Raw genomic sequence first — 26,456 nt, 5'->3', positions numbered from 1 at the left:
GTTAATTTCGTCACAGTCAGTGTTTAAGGGCATTGATTTCGTTTAGTTTTGTCTTGTTTTCGTCATGAAAAAAACCATCTTTGATGAATATATTTCGTCTAGTCTCGTCTGACGAAATTAAAGGAATAGTTCAACGTTTTGGCAAATTGGCCCATTGCCATAATCACTATAGTCATAGCAGTAGGTTTGTTACCTTTTTTTGTCGGTGCAAGATATTTTTAGAACGGCGGAGCAGAGCCGTGAGCTGCTCAGAGCTACACTACGGAGGCTAACGGAATTTCTTGGTTTCCCTCATCAAACTCATCAAATACACAATTCAACTACTCCAAAACGCTCTGGTGGACAAGTTGTGACCTGCACATTCACCACGCTATGAGATAATAACAGAACGTTACCAGACAGAGTTGTTTTCGAGTTAAATTCATGCAAAACAACTGATGTGCGTTCCCCTCGCCTCGGGGGCAGATTTTCAGCAAGCAGACTCTGTATTTACCTCAAATGGCTCCATTTCGTAACGTTCTGTTATTATCTCATAGCGTGGTGAATGTACAGGTCACAACTTGTCCACCAGAGCGTTTTGGAGTTGTTGGATTGTGTATTTGATGAGTTTGATGAGGGAAACCAAGAAATCCCATTAGCCTCCGTAGTGTAGCTCTGAGCAGCTCACAGCTCTGCTCCACCGTTCTAAAAATAGCTTGCACCGACAAAAAAAGGTAATGAACCTACTGCTATGACTATAGGGATTATGGCGATGGGGCCAATTTGCCAAAATGTTGAACTATCCCTTTAACACACTCATAGCTAGATCAAATATGAGTCTCATTAGCTCGACTGTGATCATTCAGCGACACTGATGTGATTTTTCTCCCCACCTGCAGGATCTTCGGCTTCCCCGTTCATTACACAGACGTGTCCAACATGGGCCGCGGCGCCCGACAGAAGCTCCTGGGCCGGTCCTGGAGCGTCCCCGTCATCAGGCATCTGTTCGCCCCGCTCAAAGACTACTACGCCTGCGAATAGAAAATGCATCCCGCCACCAGCGAACCGATGCCACTTTATGAATAGATTCCGGCTTTTCTATCGTGACACTGGCTTCCAGAAACATCGTCTGTAAAGAGCTGGAGATTAAAAAAACAAAAAACAATAACAAAATCAGTGTAGCTGGGGAAAATAGTGAAAAGTAGCTGTTAGTTTGTGTCCAGATGTTTCTGGATTCTGGTTATGACGCACCTGTAGCCTTTAACACACCTAACACACACTAACACAAAGATACGCAACTACTACTTAGCGCCCCGGCTGTGCTTTGTCACTATATCTAACAGTGTCTGAGGAAGGTGAGCGTGCAGGCAGTCAGCAGCATCTGTAAAAGAGGCCAGTAAGCTGCTTCACTTCTTTGAAAGGAGGTTAAAAAAAGGGAAAGAAGACGACAGCCTCTCCTTTGTTTTATGTTAACAGTCAGACTGTGTAAAGATGAATAGCATTTAAACTTTTTTTCTTTTTTAGAAGGAGTCGAAAACACTTAGTGGTATAGAAAGATGGAACAGCACAGCAGAGAGCAGGTACGCGTTTTTTAGTTCTAAAGGGCTCCGTATCAAACCTGTATCGCTCGTCCCTCTGTGTAGCTGATACAGACTGTTAATCTGAACACTTAGGATTTCTTGAGCCAAAGTCAGTAGATGGACAGCTGAAGTCCTGCTGCTCCACTAGTCTTGACATTGTATTTTTTAGACTTTTTTAAGAGAGAGGGTGTTTGAAATTGTCGTTTTAACCACAACCTGATACTGTTTTAAGCCCAATATAAAAAAAAATTAAGCTACCGTATATCTACAACTGTACCGAACCAGCATCTCTCTTTTTTTTTTAGCAGAGGTAATATGACTGTTTGGTTTTGCATACCAACATGTCCCATGAGTCTCAGCCACAGAAATACAGGGAAAAGCCTCATGGGTGCTGTAGGTGCTTGGTGCTAACAATCTAGTCTTTTATCTTTTAACAGTGCTGGTGTACCAGTTTTAGATTCAAATATTAAAAAGAGAAATTAGTGTCATGTTGGAGTTGAAAGAAACCCTCGGGAGGAAAATACACTTAGCATTGGAGGCTAGTGGTTTTATACGTAGACTAGATTTTACTTGTTGTAAAAGAAAAAAACAACTATTTTACCTTTTTTTGTCTTTTGCTTTGAGATAAGTTCGTATTGATCAAAAAAGATAAAAAAAAAAAAACTTTATCAAAGATTTTATAAAGGCATCTTCTTTGTATAGATAGTGTGAAACTTTGAGTTAAATTGTTAATGTCACAGTGACTTCTCCCTAAGAGCTACATGCAAATACTTGAAATAAGTCAATGCAAAAACAGATGTAGAGAGTACTTTTTGTCTTTTGTCAACTATTCCAGACAGCTGAGGAATAAGTGGTGACATTTATCCTACTGTAGATGTTTTCTTTGTTTTACTTTAAATGTTTTAGTTGGCTGCAGCAGCTGGGTGTGGGCGCTCCTGGTTGGGGAAAACAACCTCGGGTGTCCCTGTGTGTAAATGTGGTTTTACAGCTGTTTCTGTACCAGAGAGGGGGAAAAACTATGGGAAACACTGGTGAACACACTATGTTTTTAAATTAGCACTGACAACTTTTCCTTGAAAGTAAAATTCTAGTTTCCAAAAAAGTAAAAAAGAAATTGACAAGTGGACTACCATGAAAATTTCCTTGATGATGCTGGTTAATATTTAATCTTATGGTTTGTTTGGTTTACTGCTCTGCAGTATAGAATTTGGTGCTCCTCAAAGATTATAAATATTCATCTACAGTCCTGTGCTTAAGCACACTTGTTCCTAAATTTGTTTGCACATGTGTCATACTACTGGACTGTTTAAATTGGTACCGATTCTCGTAACGTGACCAGTGAACCAATCAAAAACTTGGTGTAGTCCTTCTGGAATATCTCTGTTTTTATCGTTGTTAAGACAACTGGAAGACTTTTAATGCTGTTGGCTGCCACCAAATCAAACTAAATGGGCATTACCTCAGACAGGGGCAACTGTGCATCACTCCTCTGATAGGATCTATTTTCTGTGAACACATACTGTAGCTCTCTGCTCCCATGCCCTGTATATATAGCTTGTGTTTTTTTTTAATCACTGGAACTGTTTTTACAGTGTTTTGTGTACTGTATCAATAGAAAGGTTTACAAGTGTTTTAATTCCAAGAACTATGTTTTTTGTTATTTTTTTAATACAAAATGCACAAGCCAATGACCAGTCTGTTTGGAAATACACAACTCCTCTTAAAGTGCCACCAGCGACCTTTTTTACTTTTCAAGTCAGATCTTTTTTTTAAGTCACCTGCAAAACCAAAAAGTAATTGTTTACATGCTTCATTAACACTGCTGAACCACAAAAAAGTTTATTTTCTTTATGGTAACAGCTCTTTTAAGACATGTTATATTGAGAACACAAACCGAATATTTTAACACAGTATAAAGCTTGCTTGAAATTTTTAATATTATAGCACACTATATAGCATATTAATCAATAGCTTTTGGATATCTTGTGTTAGTCTACTTTAGATTTAAACCCTTTCTGAGCATATTTGTAGGCTCGTGTGTGAATGTGATTTGAGAAATGTTTCTACTTTTTTTTTACTACAGCCTTTTGTGCTTTATATTCTGTCAGAATCATGTTTTAGGATTTTTTTAAAATTTTTATAAAACTCAAGTGCAAAAGCAAAAGAACAGATTCTGTTATTTTTTATACTTCATTTAAACTGTTTTTTTTTATGTTTGTAAACTTCCTATAGCAACCTATATATAATTTTTACTCAATAAAACGCAGCCTGGCTGCTCAAAACCACTGACGTGTCGTGTTTTACATGCTCATCCACCTGTGTGTATTTATTTGTTGGGCTTTTCAGGACTTTATTATGACAGAAACAGATGGAGAGTGTCGGGTCCTGACCCGACACTCTCCATCTGAGAGAGGGGGGAAACGTGCAGCAAAGACCTGAGTTGGACTGTGATTGGGACTCTACAGAGAGAGCCAGGAGAGCATCCCCTCTGTATTTGTTTATACAGCTTCTTTGGAATACCCCTCTAAGTGGCTTGTAATACATTTCAAGAAGTTCGTTCATTTGCATGTAAGCAATCATTTTCTGCTCTCTTTTTTTTCAGAAGCCCCTTATTAGTGTACTAGTTATATTCCAATTGGGATGATGAATCCCCTATGATTGTCATTGTGAAGGTCTAAGCCAAGAGCTAAAAAAAAACAAAAAAACATTGCTGTTTAACTCTATTAGTATTACTTGGAATATAAGATTTGGGTGTCACTAACAGAATTTGAGGATCCTGTTGTGGAGTAGGCTATGTTTCAAGCTTAGAGCATGTATGACAAAATAAAACCTGTGGTAGGTGTCATTTTACAACTGTGACGTTGTCTGACAAATTCAAGAAACACATTAATTAAAAAATAAATACTGAACAGTGATTTCAGCTGTAAATCACAATTCTTAAACTGACCAATCAAGGAGAAAGCAAGAAGAGACTAAATATTTATTATTTATTTTTAAGTCAGTGGTGTAGTCTATGTGATACTCAGGTACCAGTATACGCACTGAAAATGCATTAATATTTCAGTATACCCACTACAAATTTGGTCTATCAGCAGAACTGAAATCAGGCCCAACAGCATTTTTAAATCCAGATTAAAAACATGTGTTTCCATGTGAGCTCTTTTAAAGAACTTTAAATCTTTATCTTGGATTTGCACTGTGTCCTCTTAATTTTAATACAAATCAATATTTCATGCTACAAACTCATAATTTATGCTCTGTTTGAATCTAGTATTATGTTTTGTTTTTATGTATAGCACATTGAGTTGCCCCTTATGAGATGTGCTGTATACATAATGGTACCTTGCCTTGCCTTGCCCTGCCTACAGCTAAACTATCTACAGGTATGAACAGTGTACCCACCTAAAAAGCTGTATACCCACTGCAACAAATCTGACTACACCACTGTTTTAAATTATAAGTAGCCTAGGAGAGCCACGAGCAGGGCTTGAACATGGACCCATGAAGCAAGCATTTAGTCTAAATGGCACACATAAACGGCATCAACTGGGACACCCTGACCACTGTTGTGGTTCAGCCAAAAGTGGTCCATGTGATTCCCCAAGAAATAAAGATGTGTATTCTTGATGATGTTGTTGGGGTCAGTTAAGCTACTCTTGAACTGGAAAAGCCGGGCAATGCTTTTACAAAGAAAACGGAATAGTTTTAATTTTTATTAGAGGTGCTGCCTCCTAATACGGTAGGCTACCTCCAAAATAATATAAAATGACTGGAAGGTACTCTCTCAATTGTCAATTGTGGGAAGATAGGTAAGTAAATGAGAACCACAGAGCACTGTCATGGGCTTTTCCTCCTGTGTACTGGTGGCCTCACAGCACGATGATTGTCACATGGTCCAGCTCTGGCGCAAATAAGCATTCAACAATACCCAAGAAGTACAGCTGGAATTGGCCCGGCCAGATGTGGACATGTAGAGCCAAGGGCAAGGCATGTTAAATCTTAATGAACATAGGCAGCTACAGTCAAGTGTAATCCACAGTGGGGCATTGGCTATAGATGATAATTACAAATTCAGTCGACAGAAATCAAATAAAACTGTTTTATACACTAGCTGTACCTTCTTGTCTTTCACTACACCATAGGTTAACAAAAGCAAATGTGGAGTGTAGGTGGGGCCAGAACTGACATTTTAGCTCGAGTTAAGCGTAAACGTAACTTCCCCCCACTAAAATTTAGAAAACAAAACATTAAAATGACAATGGTTACAACGGGATGTTCGTGCTAAATGTCTGCTAGCGGCTAACGACTAGCACAAGCTACAGTTAGCTACAATAGCTACCTAGGAAATAGACGCTGGTGCTTGTTAGCAAACAATAACATAAGTCGACATCTGACCTATTTTTTTTCATCATGCAAAGACACATTTCGTTGCGTTTTAGCTAGAACGTCTCTGGTTTTAGTGATTCAACGGCATGGCGCGGACTCGCTCTTGCTTAAACACAGTGAAACAGAGGGGGGCGGTGAGTTTCGTGTGAGGGGGCTCCACAGTTTTGTCCCAGTCGTTTAAAAGCCCGCACGGAGCAGAGCGGAGAGGGTGAGTGAGAAGCTAACTTTACTTTATGATACTTTGGACATATTCGCCAAAGATTTAGACTCGGTGAGTTCGTGTATTTAAAGGTTGGTAACGCGACGAAATTTCGCCACTGTGCGTTATATCGCTGTGCTCTAAGTTTGAGTAACTTACAGTAATTATCTGTGAAGTTACGTTACTGTTTACATACATGAGTTGCGTGTAGCCACATCGGCTATTGTCTCGACCCTTTATCTAACACACGGTTAGTTAGCATTGTTTCAGAATTCAAGTCACGTAGCCGGGTCGTAAGGATTAAAATTAAACTAGCCTATGAAACTTATGTTAACCTTAGGTTTAACTTATGAATGAGTCGCTCAACACTTTCTGCTATATTTTGTTTACTTCCTTCACGTTGGCGTCGTCGTGCAACAGCGGGCGTATTTTTCGCTAACTGTCTTGGACTTGCGGCAGAGGTGTAATGAGAGCATTACGCTTAAAATGGCGAGTTATTTTATAGGACCGGTGTAGCTTCCAACCAACGCTAGCACGTGTTCATTGTGTTTAACTGCCAGCATTCAAACGTTCCATCCATCGTGGCTAGCGCTGTGAATGTCGCCGCCAACAGCTGATCTGGACTCAGATGTTTACTCATGTGTAACCCGCATGGGGTCAGTGTGAAACTGACTCGGAATCAGTTATGGAAGGCAATCTCTGCACTGCTTCCTATTGGTCAAAACCCTGACCGCTCTAACGCGATTGGTGCAGATAGTAGCGGCTGCGTTCGCGTCCACCCGGTGATTTACAATGCACCGCCACAAAATAAAAATACATTCTGTTGTTTGAAGCGCCATACGCTTCGCTTTACGTTTATGTTTGAAGTGGTGCTGTGGGAAGCAAGCCCTCTGTGCCATCTACAACAGAAAAAATAGCAGTTGCATCCTTTGTCGTTTGTAAACACTCTACCACTCAACACAAATCAGTTTTTGACAAAGTCAGAGCAGCATAAGAATAGCTTACTTGTCATTTACCGAAACTCGGTTGAACGTAAGATTTGAATGCACCGTTTTAGCGGGAAAACCGGGAGAGGAACTCTGCAGTGTAGTTACTGAACAATACACCCACAGCAGCAGTCCTCCCGAGCAGCAGTCCTTAACAACACAAAGTTCTGCCAGGGATTGGTAATATGTAACAAAGTTGAAGCTGGTAGCCTAGTTCAACAGGCATGATGACAACACTCTTTCCAGCATGCCTAAGAAGAAAGATGGAAATAATCGTTCTTGTATTTTATTCCACAGAATGGTCACAGGAATTTCTATGGCTCACTGTATCACATGTTGATTATCTATGTTCTCAGGAGATTTTTTTTTGCAGTGTTTGTACAGGTCTATCCCTGTTGGAGATGACACTGAATTTAAGTGGGGATGCAGGAAATTCATATGTCTATGAGCTGCTGGCTTGGCTCAATGAAACTCTACAGACAGGCTTCACCAAGGTGGAGCAGGTATGCACAGGTAGGCTAAGTCAAAATGTCTGTGCATATTTTTATGTGTAAATAAAACCCCAACTAAGAATGATAAGTTCTGGCGCTGTAGAGCATGTATTGTAGAAATAGGGAGTCATCGTAAAAAAAACACCATGCACTTACTTTGTACTTAACCCTTCTCATTTGTTTCTTTAAAAAAAGGCACAGAACCAGAGGAAATGTTTTATAATATTATTCAAGTGTGCTAAGAAACGTATTTACCCTTTCTGATTTCTAATTGTTTTTTGCATATTTGTCAGACTTAAAGGGACAACGACCGCGCACCGTGAAATTCTTTGACCGGTGCAAGACAGACTCATGTTTTCATTCATCAAGAATTAAAGTCAGAGGTTCGAAGACGATCACATACCGTCATAGTTCCGACCATAAACGGCGATTTGGCGGCGTTATTCTCATGACTCGCCGCGAAACCGAAAGTAAAGAAACTCTGGTCGGCTCGACCAGCATTTCTGCCACCACTAATAATAACAAAATGATACGATAGAGACAAAACGTGAGACTTTTTTATAACCAAATAGAAACTCCTCGTTGTCCCTTTAAATGCTTAAGATCATCAAACTATTTAAATGGTAGACAAAGATAGCCCAAGTAAATAAAAAATGCAGTTTTTAAATAATGATTTAATTTATTAAAGGTTGAGTATGGAGAATGCTTATTAAAAGCTATATTTTTTCAAAAATAATACATCCATGGGGCGTTAAGAGGGGTGCAGAACACAAGTATGTTTTTCCATAAGAAATTATATTTAGTCTGAATTATTTAAAGCAGTACTAAAGAACTTTCAGTTTTGGTTGAGTTTGGCGGCGCCAGTGGCCCAAAGCGGTAGTGTTTTGCCTGACTCCATCTCCCATGAGAACCAGCGAATAGCGCTGTAAACATTCTGATCTCCCGGTGCATGGAAATTAACAGAAGACGTCCAAACTAAGTTTCTGTTACCAGCAGATCATTTCACAGTAAACACACATACACAATCCGACGGAAAAGTGCTGCATTGCCTGCTCCCTCCCTGTCGTGACTCGTGAAAGTGAAACTTAAGCGAGAGCCGGGTTCCTACCATGCTCTGTTAGTCCCGATTCTTTGTATTGGAAGCCCAAGAACAAACCAGAGAAGTCTTTCGTACAAAAGTAGTAGAGTTTACTCAGGTCACAGATAAAGTACATCAGCGCTGGACTCGTAGTGACAGAGCTCTCGCAGGATCTCGGCCAGGAGCGAGCCCTGATTTCAGGAAATGGTTCATATTTATCTTCTTGGGCTGGGCCTGCCCTGTACAGAGGTTGGGTCTCACACGACAGAATATAATTGGCCAGTTACCGGTGATGTGGACAGGCCACTGTCCACGCATGTTCTCAGAATGTGATAAGCAACATGATGTGTGTGTTGTTGTTCAGGCATGTATCTAATGCAACAAACCTAACTGACAGACTAAGAGAACTCAGCAGTTACATTATGTCCTTGTTTATCAGGCTAGAGTCACACTATCTGGCTTCATGTTCACACACATCAGGTTATGTGCGTTCAAGTACTAAAATAGAATACATGATATCTCAAAACATACATCACGTCATTCAAGTATAAAAACAGAGTACATAACGTCCCAGAACATATCCAATTGTAACAGCTCCTCAAAGCTGCTTAGTGCCAGTGAAGGCGAAACAGACCCCCTCAGGCCATTACAGAGGTGTCATTCAACCTGTTGTAAGTCGATGTACCATCACTAAATTTATAGAAATATTATATGAAGGTTGAAAAGTTCCTTAGTGTTGGTTTAAATTAAGAAATTTTGACGGGTTCGACCATGACTTTCTGTTTACCTTGTACCAGCCAGCAGCCGGCATTGGGAGTCCCTTCTCTGCTGTTTTGCTAAGCCTCCCAGTCCTGTGCATTTGTTTTCAATGAGGCCTTTGATAATCAATCAGTGGATTGATGGATTATCATATGCATGTTACCATGTCTGTATTAACTCATTGAGTGCCATTGACGTCTATGGACGTCAATCAAAATCCAACGCTTAAGTGCCAATGACGTCCATAGACCAAAGATCAAATGCACTTTTCTGCGGCTGGTAAATGGGGACGCTCTCGCACACACTGTGAGTAATTTTGGGGCTTCTGGGATGTGTAGAACGAAGCAGAGAGGCTGAAGACGCCATGACGTCTCCCTCCTTCAGAGACGAGGGGATGCAGCAGGAGGAGAAGTAGGAGAGGGTGAGGGTGCAGCAACTGCCACAAGAGTGTTGCATTTTAGTTGTTGTTGTTGTTTTGTTTTTTGTTTTGTCTTTGTGTGTATGTGTGTGTGTGTGTGTGTGTGGGGGGGGGGACATGTGAAATTAAATTTCAGATGTCTTACATGTTTTTGAAGCCAAAATTAAAACGGATAAATCACTATTTTTCTTGAGAGACTCTCTTTCACAAAAATGCATTTTTCTCAGCTTTCTAGAAAAAAAGTGGTCTTTTTGGTGCAACCAGGCTCTATTCAACTTAAGATATATCAAGAATGGAACAAGGTACAAACAAATGGTTTTTTCCCTAGTTAAATAGAGAGTCTCCTCTTTCCTTTGAGCTGTTTGGTGTTTTCAGAGTCATAGTACAAAATATTCTCTGGGTCTTGACATATTACTCAAAATGCCCCAAAACGCTGGCACATGGCACTGACCATTTTATAAAAGGTCTGGCACTCAATGAGTTAATGATTCAGATAAATCCCATCACTAACCTGCTCAGTTGAGCACACCTGACTGCTCACTGTGAAAGACATGTCATTCACTGGCAGTTTGGTGTGAAGTGCGTGGACTTGAATTAGATAGGTTGGACCCCCGCCCCTGCTTGTCACCAATTCCATACATGTTTGTGTGTCCATATGAATATCCAGGTGCAGCCTTTTGCCAGCTGATGGACTGGCTATTTCCTGGGTCCCTTGACCTTTCCAGGGTCCGGTTCCAGAGCAATAACACAGTGGACTTTATCCACAACTACAGTTTACTGCAAGCTGCATTCAGAACAGCTGGAGTGAACCAAGTGAGTATCTTTTTTTTAATCTGAAAACACAATTTGAAAATGCAGTCATGACATTTAAAAAAAAAAAAGTCACTTCATAATTTGTTACCTAGGGAGTAATGGCAACCTCACTGTCTTCCTGCTGTATGTCCCATCCAGTACTCAATTATGTTGTTGGCCATTACAAAAAAGACATTTGGGTGGCTCATATCCCAAGTGCAAAATTCCTAATCTCAAATACTGATAGAATCAACTCTTCAACACAGTATTTTTGGGGTTAGAGACTGATTTCTTTATGAGGGGCCTTTGCATCTTTTGGATGCATTGAATGTCAGTGTTTCAGAGGTCTGTGTATTCCTTTCAGTCCAGCCAATATAACACACCAACTTGGTATTGATGAAGTTTCTCTCATCTCTCCAGCACGTCCCCATTCAGGGTCTGATTAAGAAGAACTCTGTGGTGGCTCTGAGCTTCCTGCAGTGGTTTAAGGTGCTTTTTGATAAGAACAGCAAGGGCAGAGAGTACCATGCCTTGGAGGCCAGAGGCGGACAGAGTATGAGTATGGCGTCTGCTGAATCAGGTGGGAGAAATTATATGTCTCTCTATAGAGAAAACTCCCCCACCCTCCGTATTGTTCATGTGCGTTTAATATGCTCTTTTTTTTTTCTATTCCCAAAATAGATGACCCCTCCTCCCAGGCCTCTCGCCAGAAACTGGAGATTATTTTGAAAATGGAAGGCAAGACGGTGGAAGAACCAAAGCAAGACAAACAAAAGATGAATGCAGACGTAGTAGTCTTGATATCTGATGATGACGATGTGATGGATGTGACACTGGGGACAAAACCGGAGACAGTGGCGAGGAAGGACTCGGACTCTGCACAGGCGACAAAGAAAGAAGAAAAAGCAGTGGACGCCCGCGGTGTTTTGTCATGCATCATCAGAAATTACTGTGTCCACGGTGTGGGCTTAAACACGGACGCTGATGCTTCTGGCTCTTTGGTTTCTGCCGTTTTGAGCCCATCGTACCAAAAGGACATCAGCAAGGCCAGCGTGGACACACCGTACTGCCTCTACCTGTACACGGGGTTAGAGCTAGGCGGAGGACAGACGTCGAGCCTCGCTCTGATCGGCTACTTTGACAAGAGCGCGTGGGCCAGCGAGGTGAGGCCGCTGCAAGCTCTGCAGCTGAGCGTTGACACGGCCGGGCCGCAAACCCCACCTCACGTTTCCACAGCGAAATCCGACGCACGCATTCTGATTGAGATGCTGACCAGATTCGGACTGAATCTGTCCAACCTGGCCGTGTTTTACTGTGATGCTCCACAGATGTTGTGCCAGATGTTTGTTTCCAAGCTCCAGATTCATAACCCAAGGCTGCTGTCGCTCTGCAGCCTCCCTGGGATGGCAGGGAACGCGCTGCAGGCCGGACTCCTCGCTTCCTTCATACACATCGTCGAGCTGGTCAGAGCCATCCACCATCACTACTCCACCCATCCCTCTGTTAACGACAGCCTGAAGGAGATATTCGCCGAATCGGAGTCGTACAACCCGTCCCACGCCATCTCTGCACAGTGTTTATCCATCATCTGCATTGTGCAGAAGATGGTCAGCCGCTGGAGGGATTTAGTGGAGTATTTTAAATCTCTGGGCCAAGCAGACGGCGCCGTCCAGATCAGAGATCAGCTGACGGATTATAAAGTTAAACTGCAATTCATCTTTCTCGCCCAAAATTTGGAGCCACTTCGAGCTCTTGAGGAATTGCAGCGGCGCGGGAGAGCGGATGTGGCGGCAAAGCTCCACCAGACCTCCATCGTGATCCAGTCGTACGCAGGCAGCATCCTCCGGCCCTCGGTCGCCGAGCGCTTCCTCAGGAAACGAGACCTGTCGTTCGTGCACAGTCGCACAGACCTGCTCCCCGTGACGGAAGTGAACGTGGGCTCCCTTGCCAGAGATTTCCTCTGGGCCACCGCTGTCGTGGATCTCGGGGAACAGGAGAGGAGCGATTTCCTGAAAGATGCGGTGGCTTTCTACAGAGCAGCGGTGCAGAGCTTGGCGTTGAGCGCTCCGGAGCAGCTTGGAGATGCAGCACTAAGGAACATCGCCACAATTCTGAAAAATCCAGGAAGCATCGATGTAAGAAGATTTGTTTCTGTTTTTCTAAGTGAGACTTAATAAATCAACATTTGTTAAATCAGAATTAAAACCAAATCATAGTGAGGATGCAGCAGGAAATGAACCAAGTACAGTAGTTGGTTCCCACTCTTTTGTGCTAAGCTAAGACGACCAGCTGCTGACTGTAGCTGAATAAATGCACTTACTTCTTTTCTGTTGAACTGTTCCTTAACTCATTCGCGACCATTGACAAATAAACTCGCCACAGCGTGCCGAACATTCAGGACCGTTGACGAGTTAACTCGTCAAAACCGTTTTTTGTTTTTGTTTTTGTTTTTTTTACAGATTATGATAATAGACACTCTCAGGTACCCTGTGTGTGAATATGGTAGTCCTCTGTAGTTTAAAACAGTTTTTAGAGGACTCAATCAAAACATGATGGTTTTTATAAACTGTGTGATCTTGGTTTTGTCTGAGTAATCGGTCTCCTTGAATGCTGCTGTTTCCAACGTGCAGCAGGCGCTGTAAGCCGGCCGCCCTGTCCCAAAGCACTCACCGGTGGTCAGTCAGACAGTAGTGTCACAGAGCTGTCTCCGCTGTGGCCAGAGACCCGCACCGCTGCACTCCACGCCGCCACACCCCCCAGATTTGCCTACAAAAATACTTATTTAGCTGTAGAAATCATTTGGGAGACATGCCACACTGCAGAGTAGGCTACCGGTAAAATGAGCGGATTGCCGCTTGACACAAAAGTGCATTTTTCTCTGTACTAGAGCGGGAGCTCCATTTTTGAAGAAACCAAGCTCTCTTCTTCTCCTTCGTACTCACGAACGAAACGGCGGAAAAACTTGCCGTTTTTTTCGAGAGCACGTTGGAAAGTCACTCTTCAACCACGTGAAAACCGTTAATTTCTAGGTGATGTACAGAGTTCGGTTCGACGTGAGAAAATGGCCAAAAACTTGCGGTCCGGAGTGGATGTGATGAGCAATTAGTGTGGTCGCGAAAGAGTTAAAGGGATAGTTCAAGATTTTGGCAAATTCACCTGTTGCCATAATCCATAGTCATAGGGGTAGGTTCATTACCTTTAATTGTTGTTGCAAGGTATTTTTAGATCGGCGGGGCAGAGATGCGAGCTGCTCACGAAACGGTACTTTTGCTTTTCCCTCAAAACTCATTAAATGCACAGTCCAACAATGCCAAAATGCTCTCATGAAGAAGTTATGGCCCTGCACATTCGCCACGCTATGAAATAATATTTTGAAGTCACTCCTCCCAGAAGCCGTGTCTGGAATGTAGTTTCGGTTACACATTTGCCTTGAAAACAACTCCATCTTGTAATGTTACATTATTATCTCATAGTGTGGTGAATGTGCAGGTCACAACTTGTCCATGAGAGCGTTTTGGAGTTGTTGGATTGTGTTTGTTGATGAGTTTGATGAGGGGCAGGCGAAAAAGAACCATTCACCTCCATAGCGTCTCTGCCCTGCCGATCTAAAAACTGCTTGCACCGACAATTAAAGGTAATGAACCTACCCCTTAGACTATAGGGATTATGGCAATGGGCGAATTTGCCAAAATGTTGAACTATCGCTTTTAGTATGAAAGACATTTGTTTTGTTAAAAGCACTGTCTATATTTCCTATCTCCTGCTGCGCTATGTTTATGGATGGCTTATTTTGTTTAACATTACAACATATGAACATTTTAGGAGCCTTTAATCTCATCATTGTTATACACACTATTGTATTTACCCCTTTTAAAGTCAGTCCCTGCTTGACTTAATCTAGTTTCCCTGGTGATCTCCCCCTCAGGATAATACGATGCCCTGGAGTGCGCTGTCAGAGCTGGTGGTCCAGCTGGGTCTGTGTAAGGCCAACTCTTCAGAAATACATCAGCTGTCACAAGACTTCCCCTGCTTCACTGAGAAAGCGAAGCAGCAGCGGTCAGGTGAAACAGGAGAGGATCACTGGTGGGCAAAGGTAAACTGAAACTGAAAGTTAAAGTTAAATCCCCCCCCCCCCCCATGTCCCCTTAGGGGCTCCGTACAATCTCATTACCGGGGGTGAATAAAGGTGCTGACTTGTTGTGAATTACTGGAAGCCAGTTGGAATCAGTAACGCACCCATCCAAATGTTACAAGAGCTCTGTGTCTTACCTCTACAGATGCTACATGGTGTGAGACCATACTGTACTCTGCACAGACTCCTCCTGACCCTCCTGGCCCTGCCACGCTCTCTTCAGAGGAAACAGGTGTTTGATAAGGTGAGTGTTAGAAGATAGTTAACCTGGAAGCCCACTGGTTCATTCAGAGCAGGGTTCCCCAGTTAGTTCTCAGCGAGGGTCAAAGTATTTGAAGTGTGTGAAGCCAAGAGCCAAAACTAGGGCCCGACCGATTTATCGGCGAGCCGATTAAATCGGCCGATTATAGCCCGTTTGAAACTAATCGGTAATCGGCCAAAACTCGCCGATTGTCGCCGATATTTTCAGGAATAAAATGCAGGGAATAAAACTTGGTTTTACTTTGAAAAGATTCCCCCGCACCGGCGCCGACCTCATGACAAACTCCATCCACTACCACCTCAGTCACAGCACACAGCAGAGTGACTGATCTGTCTCAAAACCAGTGTTGCCACTGGCTTTCTGTTTCCCTTTTTTTTTTTTTTTTTTTACCGCGGTCGGGTTGTGAATTAATTAATTAATGCTCGTCTCCGGCCGTGTTGGGTCCGAGATTCAACAAGCCGGTCGGGGTCGGGTTTTACCGTTATATACCGGCACGGCAGTATGCTCATTTATCACCAATAAACACAGTAGATGAGGGTGAGTGACTGAGCTGAGGCTGTGTGACGGGTGGGGGGGGCGGGGGGTCCGCGGCGTGGAGCGGTGCGGGACTCTGACTGCAGCGGGGACTATCATGTCTCTGCTCCGTGACACTGTGAGACTGACCGCCGGTGAGCGCTGTGACACGGTGCCGGGCACGGCAGCAACCGCTGATCGCTTTTGATTAGAGAGAGAGAGAGAGAGAGAGAGAACGTGTCATGACTTTTTGGCCCTTCAAAATAAAAGCCCATATTGATTTTGACTTCATTTTGACAAGACAGGGCTTCAAATGTTTTTTTTTTTCATGCAACCAATCGACCAATGAAATTTTAGTCGGCTAATGATTTTTTGGTCGACCAGGCAGCCCTAATTTATATATTATATAATATATATAGATATATTATTATAGTAATACAATTTTAAAACTTAAAGCAGAAGTAAGTGGTCCGGTCGTTTTCGCTAATGCTGCGTTCCAGGCAGGCTTTTGAAATCGTAAATTACAGCTTCAAGTCACAACTTACGACTTTGTAGCGTTTCAGGCAACCCACTCGTGTTTTTCCGACCTGTTTTACCGGTGAAAGTCACTATAACGGCCACTCGTAACTTCCGACCGGTGAACTCGTACCAGATCGAACTGGTACCACTCCACGGTCGGAAAAATACGAGTTTCCTTGAACGCACCATAACAGTCCTCGTCGCTACGTCACCACATTCACGGCGTCCCTTGGCTGCACACACAGCCCTGCATGCCGTTCTCTCTCCTCATTGGATAAAAACTGTAGGATACGATAAATGTTTTCTCTTCGGCTCAGAGCAGAGCAGAGGGACTGACAGACCCATGTTTCGGTCCAAACACTCTATGTAAGTGATTGCTGTCGGAAGATATAACTATTTAAGACTTATATTAACACAAATATATCACTTACTTCTGCTTTAATTAAAAAATAATAATAATCGGCCGATTAATCGGTTATCGGGTTTTTTCCCCCCTAATAATCGTAATCGGCATCGGCCCCAAAAAATCCATATCGGTCGGGCCCTAGCCAAAACATGCAGGTTAATTTAGATTACACAAGGCAAGTTTATTTGTATAGCCCACAGTTTGTCTCAAAGGGATTTACACAGCATCACATCACAGCAACAACATCACCTGCCCTTAGACCCTCATAATGAGTGAGGAAAAACTCTTAAAGGGATATTTCAACATTTTGGCAAATTCACCTATTGCCATAATCCCTATAGTTTTAGGAGTAGGTTCATTATCTTTAATTGTTGTGCAAGCTGCACGGTATTTCCTCATTTCCCTTATCAAATTAAATACACAATCCAACAACTCCAAAACGCTCTCGTGGACAAGTTGTGACCTGCACATTCACCACGCTATGAGATAATAACGGAACTTTACGAGACAAAGTTGTTTTCGAGGCAAATGTGTAACTGGAACTACATTCCAGACACGACTGCTGGGCGGAGTGATTTCAAAAGCAAGTAGTTCTGAGTATTTGCTTCATGTGTCGTAATGTTACATAATTATACGTTATTATTTCATAGTGTGGCGAATGTACAGGTCACAACTTGTCCACAAGAGTGTTTTGGAGTTGTTGGATTGTGTATTTAGTTTGGTTTAGTTTAGTTTTAGTCTCTGCCCCGCCCATCTAAAAACAGCTTGCACCGACAATTTATGGTAATGAACCTACTCCTAAAACTATAGGGATTATGGCAATAGGTGAATTTGCCAAAATGTTGAAATATCCCTTTAAGAAAAAAAGGAGAAACCTCAGTGTGAGCAACAAGGGAGGGATCCCTCACCCAGGACGGGTGACAGACACTAACACTGGAGGAGAAAAAAAAAAAAAAGCATCCTAGCATTCTAACACCTTTTTATATCTGTGGCTCAAGTCAAAAGCATTTTAATTTACAGCACCCATGTAGAGGCCTCGCATAAAGGAAGACAAAAGGTTCAAAAGTTCCCAGATGTGTGGAATATGTCATATATTACAGTAACAGTATAGCAAGTGGAACACAGCAGTAAAGGAGCAACTTTAATCCATATTTGACATATCAGTAACATTAGTGCTGATTGTAAACCCATCTGCAAAATGTCCACAGAAACACAGAGAGAGAGAGAGCGCCAGGTGTCTCGCCAGGTTTGTCACTTTTAGCGTGGACCTCTGATGTTGTAAGATTATGAATAATAAGAAATGGGTTTGTGTGATTGCTCCCATCTCAGATGTTACACAGCATTAAGGGGCTCCCCGTCAGCAAGGAGACACCCAGCATCACAACCCAACCAAGCAGCTGGGCCGGGAGGCCCCGCGTCCTCAGACGGAAACTACCAGTCCGCAGAGAGCATGGTGGCGAGAAGAAAGAAGAGAGCGATAGCGATAGTTCAACAGACAGCAGTGACAGTCTCGTGGCCAAACCCAGTCGGCACAGTTCCTCCAGACACCACGTCATGGAAGACTCGGACTACACAGATAATTCCTCTGGTGAGACGAGCAGCGTTTCTGCAACGGCTTCAACTACATGAAAAGCTGTCAGTTGTCAACAACAATTCCAAAGGCGATGATAAGAACCAGTGTAATGTGTTGTATATTTATCAGATGTGGTTGATGTCACTGAAGAGTCCAGAACATCTTGGACCAGCAGAAAGAATACAGAAGGTACGTAGCGTTGTATTAATGTATAAATATATAAATGTAGGATTCCAAAATTGATGTAGGTTACATAGTCTGTCCCTGCTGTCCATTTCAATTTAATTTGGTTATTTAAAGTGACTACGAGGAGTTTCGGAAAGCAAAGTGGTTTCACACTACATTTCCCATGAGCCTCCGCGCACACGGTGAAATTCTTGGACCGCTGCAAGACGGGACGAAAGCGAAAACATTTGCCAAGACTGTTTTCATTAATCAAGAACGAAAGTCGGATGTTCGAAGATGATCAGATACCGTTGTAGTTCCGACCATAAACGATGCCAACTAGTGATCCGGTGGCGTTATTCCCATGAGGCAGCGTCCAGGAAACTGAAACTAGCAGCAAATGTTGGGCGAGTCGACCACTAAATAATAATATCAAAATAATTTTAAAGACAAAACCATATATTTATCGAAAATGGACCCATTAACAAGTGTGGGCAATGTAGATTCATCCACATTAATATGAGACTCTTTTATAACCAAAAGCAAACTCCTCGGGTTCTCTTTAAGAAATAATGGACAATGCATATTTATGAACATTTTGAATGTAAATATGCCAGATTGTAGCCCCAGGCTCATTTCCATCTGTTGTCCCTTAGCAGGCTGATGTTATCAGGAATAGGGCCCAGTATAGCTACTGATTTACTGAATCAATTCAATTCCGACTCACAATTCGATTTCGAATTTGATTCGACATTGAATCATTTAGAGATACAGTTTGAATCCCAATTTTGTTTGGTTATGAAAGCGATTTTCACAGAACTAATGCTGCAAATTGTATAAAGATGGAACTCTCTAACCTGGTGCATTATTAAAAAATATTAATGTTTCCATTAAAAATTGACCCAAAAGTTACAGTTGCATTTATGCACATTTAATTAACATGACCCACTACAGAAGTAAACAGTGCAGTTCTTCAGTACAGTTGTGGATGATGATCGCTATCGCACAGATCTAACATAGGAAACAGGAAATTGCATACATTAAAGGGGACCTATTATGCTTTTCCAGCTTTTCAGACTTTTATATATGTTTAAAATGTTGGATAATGGTTCTAGAGGCCGTGGAGTGTCATATCATGAGGTTAATGCATTTGGAGGTAAACCCTGCTAGATGATTGGGATTTCTCTTGGATTTCTCTGCACACCTGTTACACTGGGTTGCGCTGACTTTTTTTTGACATGAGCTCGCGTCGACGTCATGGCGTGCCGGACTCCCCTACATGGTCATGCCGAGGTCTCTGCTCCAGCCCATAGACCGGCCCCGCCTCCTCCCATGCTGCTGTGTTGTGGCTGAGGTCACCGCGGAGAGCGGAGCTGACTACTTCCTACTTTTTCCGCGCCTGTTGTAGGGCTGTAGCACCACTTTATGGAGTTTTATTTAGAAGTTTACGCCGACGTTTCATGTAAGTGAAGCTGTACCTGTGTGAGCAGCGACGTACCACCGGGGCGGCGTTGTTCGTCGGTCCGACGTAACGCTGGACTGACGGAGCACCGGAGCTCCGGAGCTCTGGAGCTGCAGCGGCTCCTCACACAGGCAGAGCCCGTCTGCAGGCCTCTTTGGCCGGGCAGACGTCCGTGCTCATCGCGGTAGAGAAAACCATCGCTAATAAACATACCCGCAGGTCTTTTAGACGTTTACCACCGTGTGGTCATTCTTTTTAGGAGATAAATGTTGGTCTCATTGATGAAATCTTACAATTGTGGCAGTTGAATTAGTTTGAATGAAAAATGAAGCTGTGAGAAGGAGGAGGAGAGGAGGTGCAGTGCTGCGGAGCTCTGTAGTCTATGTGCACAAATCACCACATTTACAACAATAAATAACTGTTTTACAATGAACTGACCAGTCTGCATATATTTTTAATTTATTTTATTAAGTTATATTACATGTTACATGGTTACAGTAGCCTACATGGCAAAGACTACTCTATACCATCTTTGGTTAGGGTGAGACTAGGTCATGGGCACATTTCATTACACAATGTAGACTGGTCAGATGCATACTGGAGATACTGGCAATTTGCCTACTGCAGATTTAGCTTTTGTTTGCATACTACATTTTGGCCAAATCAGTATAGGTACTAGTAGTAGACATCGTCATGGTAACGCAATGCTGAGGGAGTGGTTCATTTGCATTTAAAGGGAGGGGCCACTGAAACAGACCGTTTTGCACAGCCCTGTTTTTGAGAATGCTGTGATGTTTGATCTTTGGGGTATTTTGACCGAAGCACATCACAGGCATGTCTTTAAGACACCCAGGAACTATTTTAGTTTGTGCAAAAAGGAGCATAATAGTTCCCCTTACATTAAAAGATCAATCTAAGGATTTTATGATTCGATATCTGATCTTTCAATTGAGGATCAATATGAATGGGAATAAAGAGTTGTTGTTTTTTTTAAACCCAACCTCATTCAGTAAGTAAAAACACTAACCACAAGACACAAGAGGAAATAAGACAATAGACGATATAGAACATTTAACTACTAGTAGTCTAATACAGAGTTCAGAAAGTGCCAGTGGACAGACCAGGGTGTACAGAGTTTACAATGTGCCGAGTGTTTGGGATGGATTGAAGCATCATATACAGAGTGCTTGAATAGTAAAGTGCCAGTGCCAGTTTTTGGGAGGAGGAGCAGTAGTAAGGTTATTGCACATTTGTCAGTTAAACATAAATCAACATATATTTACACATTAAAGACAAATGGCCGATGTCGTCAGCAGGAGGACACGAGCACCAGAAGCTCACCAGACGTCCACCAGCAGAAGTTGAATATATCTTGAGCAGTGAAGATGATGACGATGTCATGATTACAAACACGCAGTCCAGCTCCACACAAGTCCAGGTAAAGCTGCTGTATTGGTTTTGTATTTTGTAATGTGCTCACAGAACAATTTTGAAGCTGCACTCAAGCTAAGCTAAGCCAAGCAAACCAAAGCACATCTGTCATTACCTCTGTTCTGTCTGAGATTGTTAGACTTTCTTTAACACTATGTTCCTGCATGATAAAACGAATAATTTACAGCCTTAGTGGAAGTGGTTTCAGACACCAGAGACCAGTCAGTTGCTCTGAATATCATTTATAAGCTTAAATGCTTTGTGTGTGTGTGTGTGTGTGTTATACAGGGTGTGAATGGGGAGTTGGTCTGGGGTGAAGTGGAGAGCTTCGCTCCCTGGCCGGCCATCATCATCCCCTGTGAGGAGTCAAAGCTGATTCCTGGGAAGAGGCTGGTGGAGTGGTACGGACAGAAGGTGTTCTCTCAGGTGAGTCAAACATGGTGCCGGGAGAATAACAACTACACCACTGACTATATTCACATGAACCACTGTTTAAAGTGAAATTCCGGCGTAAGTGTAAACCATGGTCAAACACACCGTAACACCGAGTTAGACCCCCCCTCGAGAGATCAATTTGCCCGACCGCTACATTCACGAGATCCACCAACTTCAGCAAATACCGCAATATCGCCACACACGGCGCTCTCCGGATCCACTGTCTGACCGCAACCAAAACGCCACCATTTGCCCAAAATAATGCTCAGAACTGCACCAAATGTCATCAATAGTACACACAGGGTCCCAGCACGTAGTACGAGTTGTCAAACATCTGCTAGCTTTGCCTGTTTTCTTTAGCAAGGAGATGCAATTCAACTCACCTACTTCTCCTCCGGGAGCCGCTCGTTGGTGAGGAAGCCCTGACGAGTCAATCACCGAGTGCACCGGAGTTCCGCAGCTCTTAAAAATGCTCATTTGCGCCTATATCGTGGCCAGCACTCGATAATAATAGTTATAAAGTGATATGCAAGATTAAAAAAAAAAAAAACTCTGATTGTATTTCCATGAGGTAATTGTTGATTGAGCTGCGGAACTCCGGTGCACTCGGTGATCGACTCGTCAGGGCTTCCTCACCAACGAGCGGCTCCTGGAGGAGAAGTAGGTGAGTTGAGTTGCATCTCCTTGCTAAAGAAAACAGGCAAAGCTAGCAGATGTTTGACAACTCGTACTACGTGCTGTGACCCTGTGTGTACTATTGATGACATTTGGTGCAGTTCTGAGCATTATTTTGGGCAAATGGTGGCGTTTTGGTTGCGGTCAGACAGTGGATCCGGAGAGCGCCGTGTGTGGCGATATTGCGGTATTTGCTGAAGTTGGTGGATCTCGTGAATGTAGCGGTCGGGCAAATTGATCTCTCGAGGGGGGGTCTAACTCGGTGTTACGGTGTGTTTGACCATGGTTTACACTTACGCCGGAATTTCACTTTAAAGACCAAATGGTATTTTTTTTTAGTAATCCTGTCCCTTACCTGCTTTCAATGACTCTTTTATCCTATTTTTCACCTGCTGAGTTACTGATATTCTAAAATGTTGTCTCTGATCCCAGACCAGTTTGAAGGATCTGAAGCCATTCTCTACCTTTGGCCAGGCCTTCTGTGCCAACTCCTTTGCCACCCTGGTCACATACAAAGAAGCCGTCTTCTTGTCACTGGAGGTCAGTATTCCTGTTCATTTCAAAAATACACAGAAGTACATTGTTATCACATGAAACATTTCAGCATTAAACTCACTGTTCTCGATCCTAAATGTTTAACAACAAAGGATATAAGTGATTTTTAATCTTTAATTTTAATTCATTAATTTTTAATTCATTATGCGGGCATGTGTGGTCACCTGCTTGAAGCACAAAGCCAACTTTCATCCAGCAAATGCATCTCTAACATACACTTTTTTTCACCGTGCTCAGTTTCAACTATTTTTTTCAAGTCTTCCTGTATTTCCTCAAATAGTAATAATTTACTCACCTGCCCGGGGTACTGGCCCTTAGAAAACAAAGGGAGATAGAAACAAAGGCCTCTGTCTAATAAGTGTATTCTCTCATATTTGAATATGAAGTCTCATTATTTTCTGTTTTCCTTCCATTTGCTCTATTAATTTGTACACATTAGTGACCATATGTAACAACAATCTCATAGTTCAGTAGCTCATCTTCATCTTCCTCTTGGGCTGCTTGACACCTGTTCCGTTGCTGCGCTGTCAGAGCTGGGTCACCGCTCCGCTCCATCTTCGTTTCGCATGCCGGAGCAATTCTGTCATTCAAGTCAATCAGAGCGAGACAGATTTTTTTGTTTGCCCCCGGCTGTTACAAGAGTTCCTAATTGAATACCAGCTTATAACTGAAGAAATGCTGTATTTTCAGTCATAAGTGAAAAATATCAGAGGTATTTGCATGTTCATCCACCATTGTTGCGTTCTTGTCCACCAGGAGGCAGCGCTTCGTTGCAGGAAGCGTTTTTCTGGGAATCCTGAGGATGCAGATGAACTGCTGAAGAAGATGCTAGATTGGGCCCTCGAAGGTTTTCTTCCCACGGGACCAAATGGACTCAAACCATTTGCTACTGTACACGGTACAAACAGGGGTTAAAGTTCTCCGTCGCCACGACGGATTTCCATCAATGGGAAAAAATTAGGGTAGGAAAAAAAAGGCTGCACGTGTTTTTGTTGTGGTTTACTAACACTGCTCTCAACCAATAAAACTAGCCAGGACCGTTGTATTAACCTAGTGGTTCTCAACGGGGGGGGCACAGGAGGGGAGGGTGGAGGTCGGCTCCCGGTCGGTAATTTCTCCCGCTAATCAGTGAAGTAAAAAAGTAAGAGTGTGGGGGATATTTTTTGCAACCCTGGCCTGACTGCACGTATGAGCCCGGTGACGTGACTGTCACTCGCTGGAGGCAGATACCGGTACGTAGTAGTGTTGGGTCTCCTGCAGCTGTTTACGTCGGCACGAGTGGACCTGTTGGTCTGTTGGTCCGCCGCCGCGGTCCGAGCGGACGTGGCGGCGCGCATTCGGTTTTGTTTTGTTTTTTGTTTTTTTTACCGTGCATGTCCGCGGTGCACCGCTGCACGGACAAATAGCAGAGGAAACGGGCCCTTGAATGGCTGGTCCAGAACCCTAGATTAATATGAGATTTGTTTTTGCTCCCCACTAGACCAGTTCTGAGTTCAGTTTAAGTTTCATTCACTCCAGCCATTCTTGCCTTGTTACCTTACAATGATAGGAACCTCAGTCAGTAGGCCTAGGCTACTCAATGTTTTTTTTTATTTATCTGAAACAAATGTTCCCTTCATGTTCTTCTCAGAGTACACCAGAATGCTTAATTTATGTGTTAAAATCACATTTTTTTCTGGGGGGGAATGCCCCCAGACCTCCCTACAGGGGTTTGGTGACTCACCTTTTTCACCACTTCAGAGTTTGCAGGTAGTATGCATCTTCAGGTTTATACATATGCAGAATCATTTATTGCAGAATCAAAGAAACAACACTTTTAGAACAAGGTTCCTTCATCAGGTTTAAAATACAAGGCAAAAATGATGACAATTTATGCACACTGGACGAAGGAACGCTTAGTGGTTTTTTGAAAAAAAAATTTCAGTCAAAAGATTATTTTTTGCTTTGGTCACAGGTCACAGATTACAAGAAACACTGTAAAAGCACAAGTGTTAGACTGTTTAAGGTCATGTTTCAAGGCTGGATATTTTAGTCAAATGAATTTTAATGAGGAGTGATGAGAAGCTCCCAACTCTCTGCTCAAAATAAAAGTAGATGAAGGCAGAAAAGACCGACACAGACACTGAGCATGCATGCCAAATTAGACCTTCACATGAATCAAGAGGTAAATGAAGCCAGATAATAATCAGCAGCTTCTAAGTGAACAGAAAAAAAAACAGCCACACAGATTAACGTGGATGGAAGACAACAGATGACCTGACATAGGCCTTCAAGTGTTTTCATGCCTCTCCTTCCTCCAGGTGCTGCGAAATCATGGCACAGGCAGAGGGGGCCCGTGATGCACCTCCTGAAACCCAGGTCACCCCCACCACGCAGCAAGGGCAGCATCGCCTCCAAGGTGAAAAGCATGGCCTCCTCCATGAACAAACTGTCGTGCAGCTCCAAAGAGAAGTCCTCCTCCAAGGGCAAAGGTAGAAAGACAGGATGGGAGGAGAGGATGAAGAAGAAGGGAACCAAAGAGAAATGGGAGAAGAAACACAAGGGGGAACTGTTGAAAGAGAAGAATAAGGGGGGAGGATGGGGAAAAGGAAAGGGGAAGAAGGGGTGGGGTGGGGATAAAGGAGGGAGGGAACAGAAGAAGAGAAGCAGCCTGTTACAGGGGGTCGATGCCGACATGTCTCCAGACTACCTGCCGTACAAGAAGAGGACCCCCGTCAACGCCAAAATTTACAAGCCAAACCCAGGAGGCGAAACCTACACCCAGCCAGACCAGAAGCTCCGAGGTACTGCACTGTTGAACTCTGTCACATGAAGCGTTACAGTGATGATTGAAATAACTGAACACTCACCATCCGATGTTTACTTGTATTGTATTTTGTAATTTATTCTGTCCCCCGCATGTGTTTTTTCATGTGGTGGTCGTGTCGTGTTATATGTATTAGAGAGCAAACCAAGACAAATTCCTTGTCACTGGTTGACATGGCAATAAATTTTATTTGACTTGACTTTGACTTTGACTACTTACAGAGGAAACCATCCGTAAGATCATGGACATGAAACAGGACATCGAAGGTGAGTGTGCTTAAAGGGATAGTTCAACATTTTGGCAAATTGGCCCATTGCCATAATCCCTATAGTCTTAGGAGTAGGTTCATTGTCGGTGCAAGCTGTTTTTAGAACGGCGGAGCAGAGCTGTGAGCTGCTCAGAGCTACGCTATGGAGGCTAATGGGATTTCTTGGTTTCCTTCATCAAACTCATCAAATAGTGACAGAGTTGTTTTCGAGGTAAATGCAGAGACTGCTTGATGAAAAACTGCCCCCGATGGGAACGCACATCAGTAGTTTTGCATGAATTTACCTTGAAAACAACTTTGTCTCATAAGGTTTCATTGTTATCTCATAGTGTGGTGAATGTGCAGGTCACAACTTGTCCACAAGCTGTAAGGCCTTATTTTGACAGTTGTGTACCAAACTGTTTAATTCAACACAGCTGGACTCAAATGAAGGTGTAGAACCATGTCAAAGATGAACAAAAGAAATTTATGGCACCTGAATGACCTACATGAGTGTCGGAGCAAAGGGTCTAAAAACTTAAGTTCAGGTGATATTTCAATTTTTCTTTTTTAATTAATTGGCAAAAAATGTCTACAATTCTGGGTT

At 42.8% G+C, this 26,456-nt stretch overlaps 2 protein-coding genes across 2 annotated transcripts in view; both read left to right on the top strand.

Annotated features, from left to right (window-relative positions):
* dnmt3bb.1 (DNA (cytosine-5-)-methyltransferase 3 beta, duplicate b.1) overlaps window positions 1-2,673 on the top strand; it is a 92,748-nt gene extending 90,075 nt beyond the window's left edge. Inside the window, exon 21 of the mRNA XM_085783079.1 lies at window positions 879-2,673. Coding sequence (XP_085639205.1) covers window positions 879-1,020 — 142 coding nt within the window. The 3' untranslated portion in view covers window positions 1,021-2,673. The remainder of the gene's footprint in view (window positions 1-878) is intronic.
* A 3,438-nt stretch (window positions 2,674-6,111) lies between these two features.
* LOC146984052 (uncharacterized) overlaps window positions 6,112-26,456 on the top strand; it is a 30,739-nt gene continuing 10,394 nt past the window's right edge. Inside the window, exons 1-15 of the mRNA XM_085780879.1 lie at window positions 6,112-6,216; window positions 7,504-7,643; window positions 10,544-10,689; window positions 11,089-11,248; window positions 11,350-12,803; window positions 14,594-14,761; window positions 14,946-15,044; window positions 17,830-18,088; window positions 18,203-18,262; window positions 21,014-21,138; window positions 21,420-21,557; window positions 22,674-22,781; window positions 23,553-23,694; window positions 25,097-25,579; window positions 25,824-25,868. Of these exons, the coding sequence (XP_085637005.1) occupies window positions 7,532-7,643; window positions 10,544-10,689; window positions 11,089-11,248; window positions 11,350-12,803; window positions 14,594-14,761; window positions 14,946-15,044; window positions 17,830-18,088; window positions 18,203-18,262; window positions 21,014-21,138; window positions 21,420-21,557; window positions 22,674-22,781; window positions 23,553-23,694; window positions 25,097-25,579; window positions 25,824-25,868 (3,499 nt within the window). The 5' untranslated portion in view covers window positions 6,112-6,216; window positions 7,504-7,531. The remainder of the gene's footprint in view (window positions 6,217-7,503; window positions 7,644-10,543; window positions 10,690-11,088; window positions 11,249-11,349; window positions 12,804-14,593; window positions 14,762-14,945; window positions 15,045-17,829; window positions 18,089-18,202; window positions 18,263-21,013; window positions 21,139-21,419; window positions 21,558-22,673; window positions 22,782-23,552; window positions 23,695-25,096; window positions 25,580-25,823; window positions 25,869-26,456) is intronic.

This window comes from Trachurus japonicus, chromosome 7 (genome assembly GCF_045865225.1).
Source record: "Trachurus japonicus isolate A0001 chromosome 7, Traja_1.0".
NCBI classification, from domain to species: Eukaryota; Metazoa; Chordata; class Actinopteri; order Carangiformes; family Carangidae; genus Trachurus; species Trachurus japonicus.
Note: the sequence above shows the minus strand (reverse complement) of the source record. Positions and strands in the feature narration are given on the sequence as shown.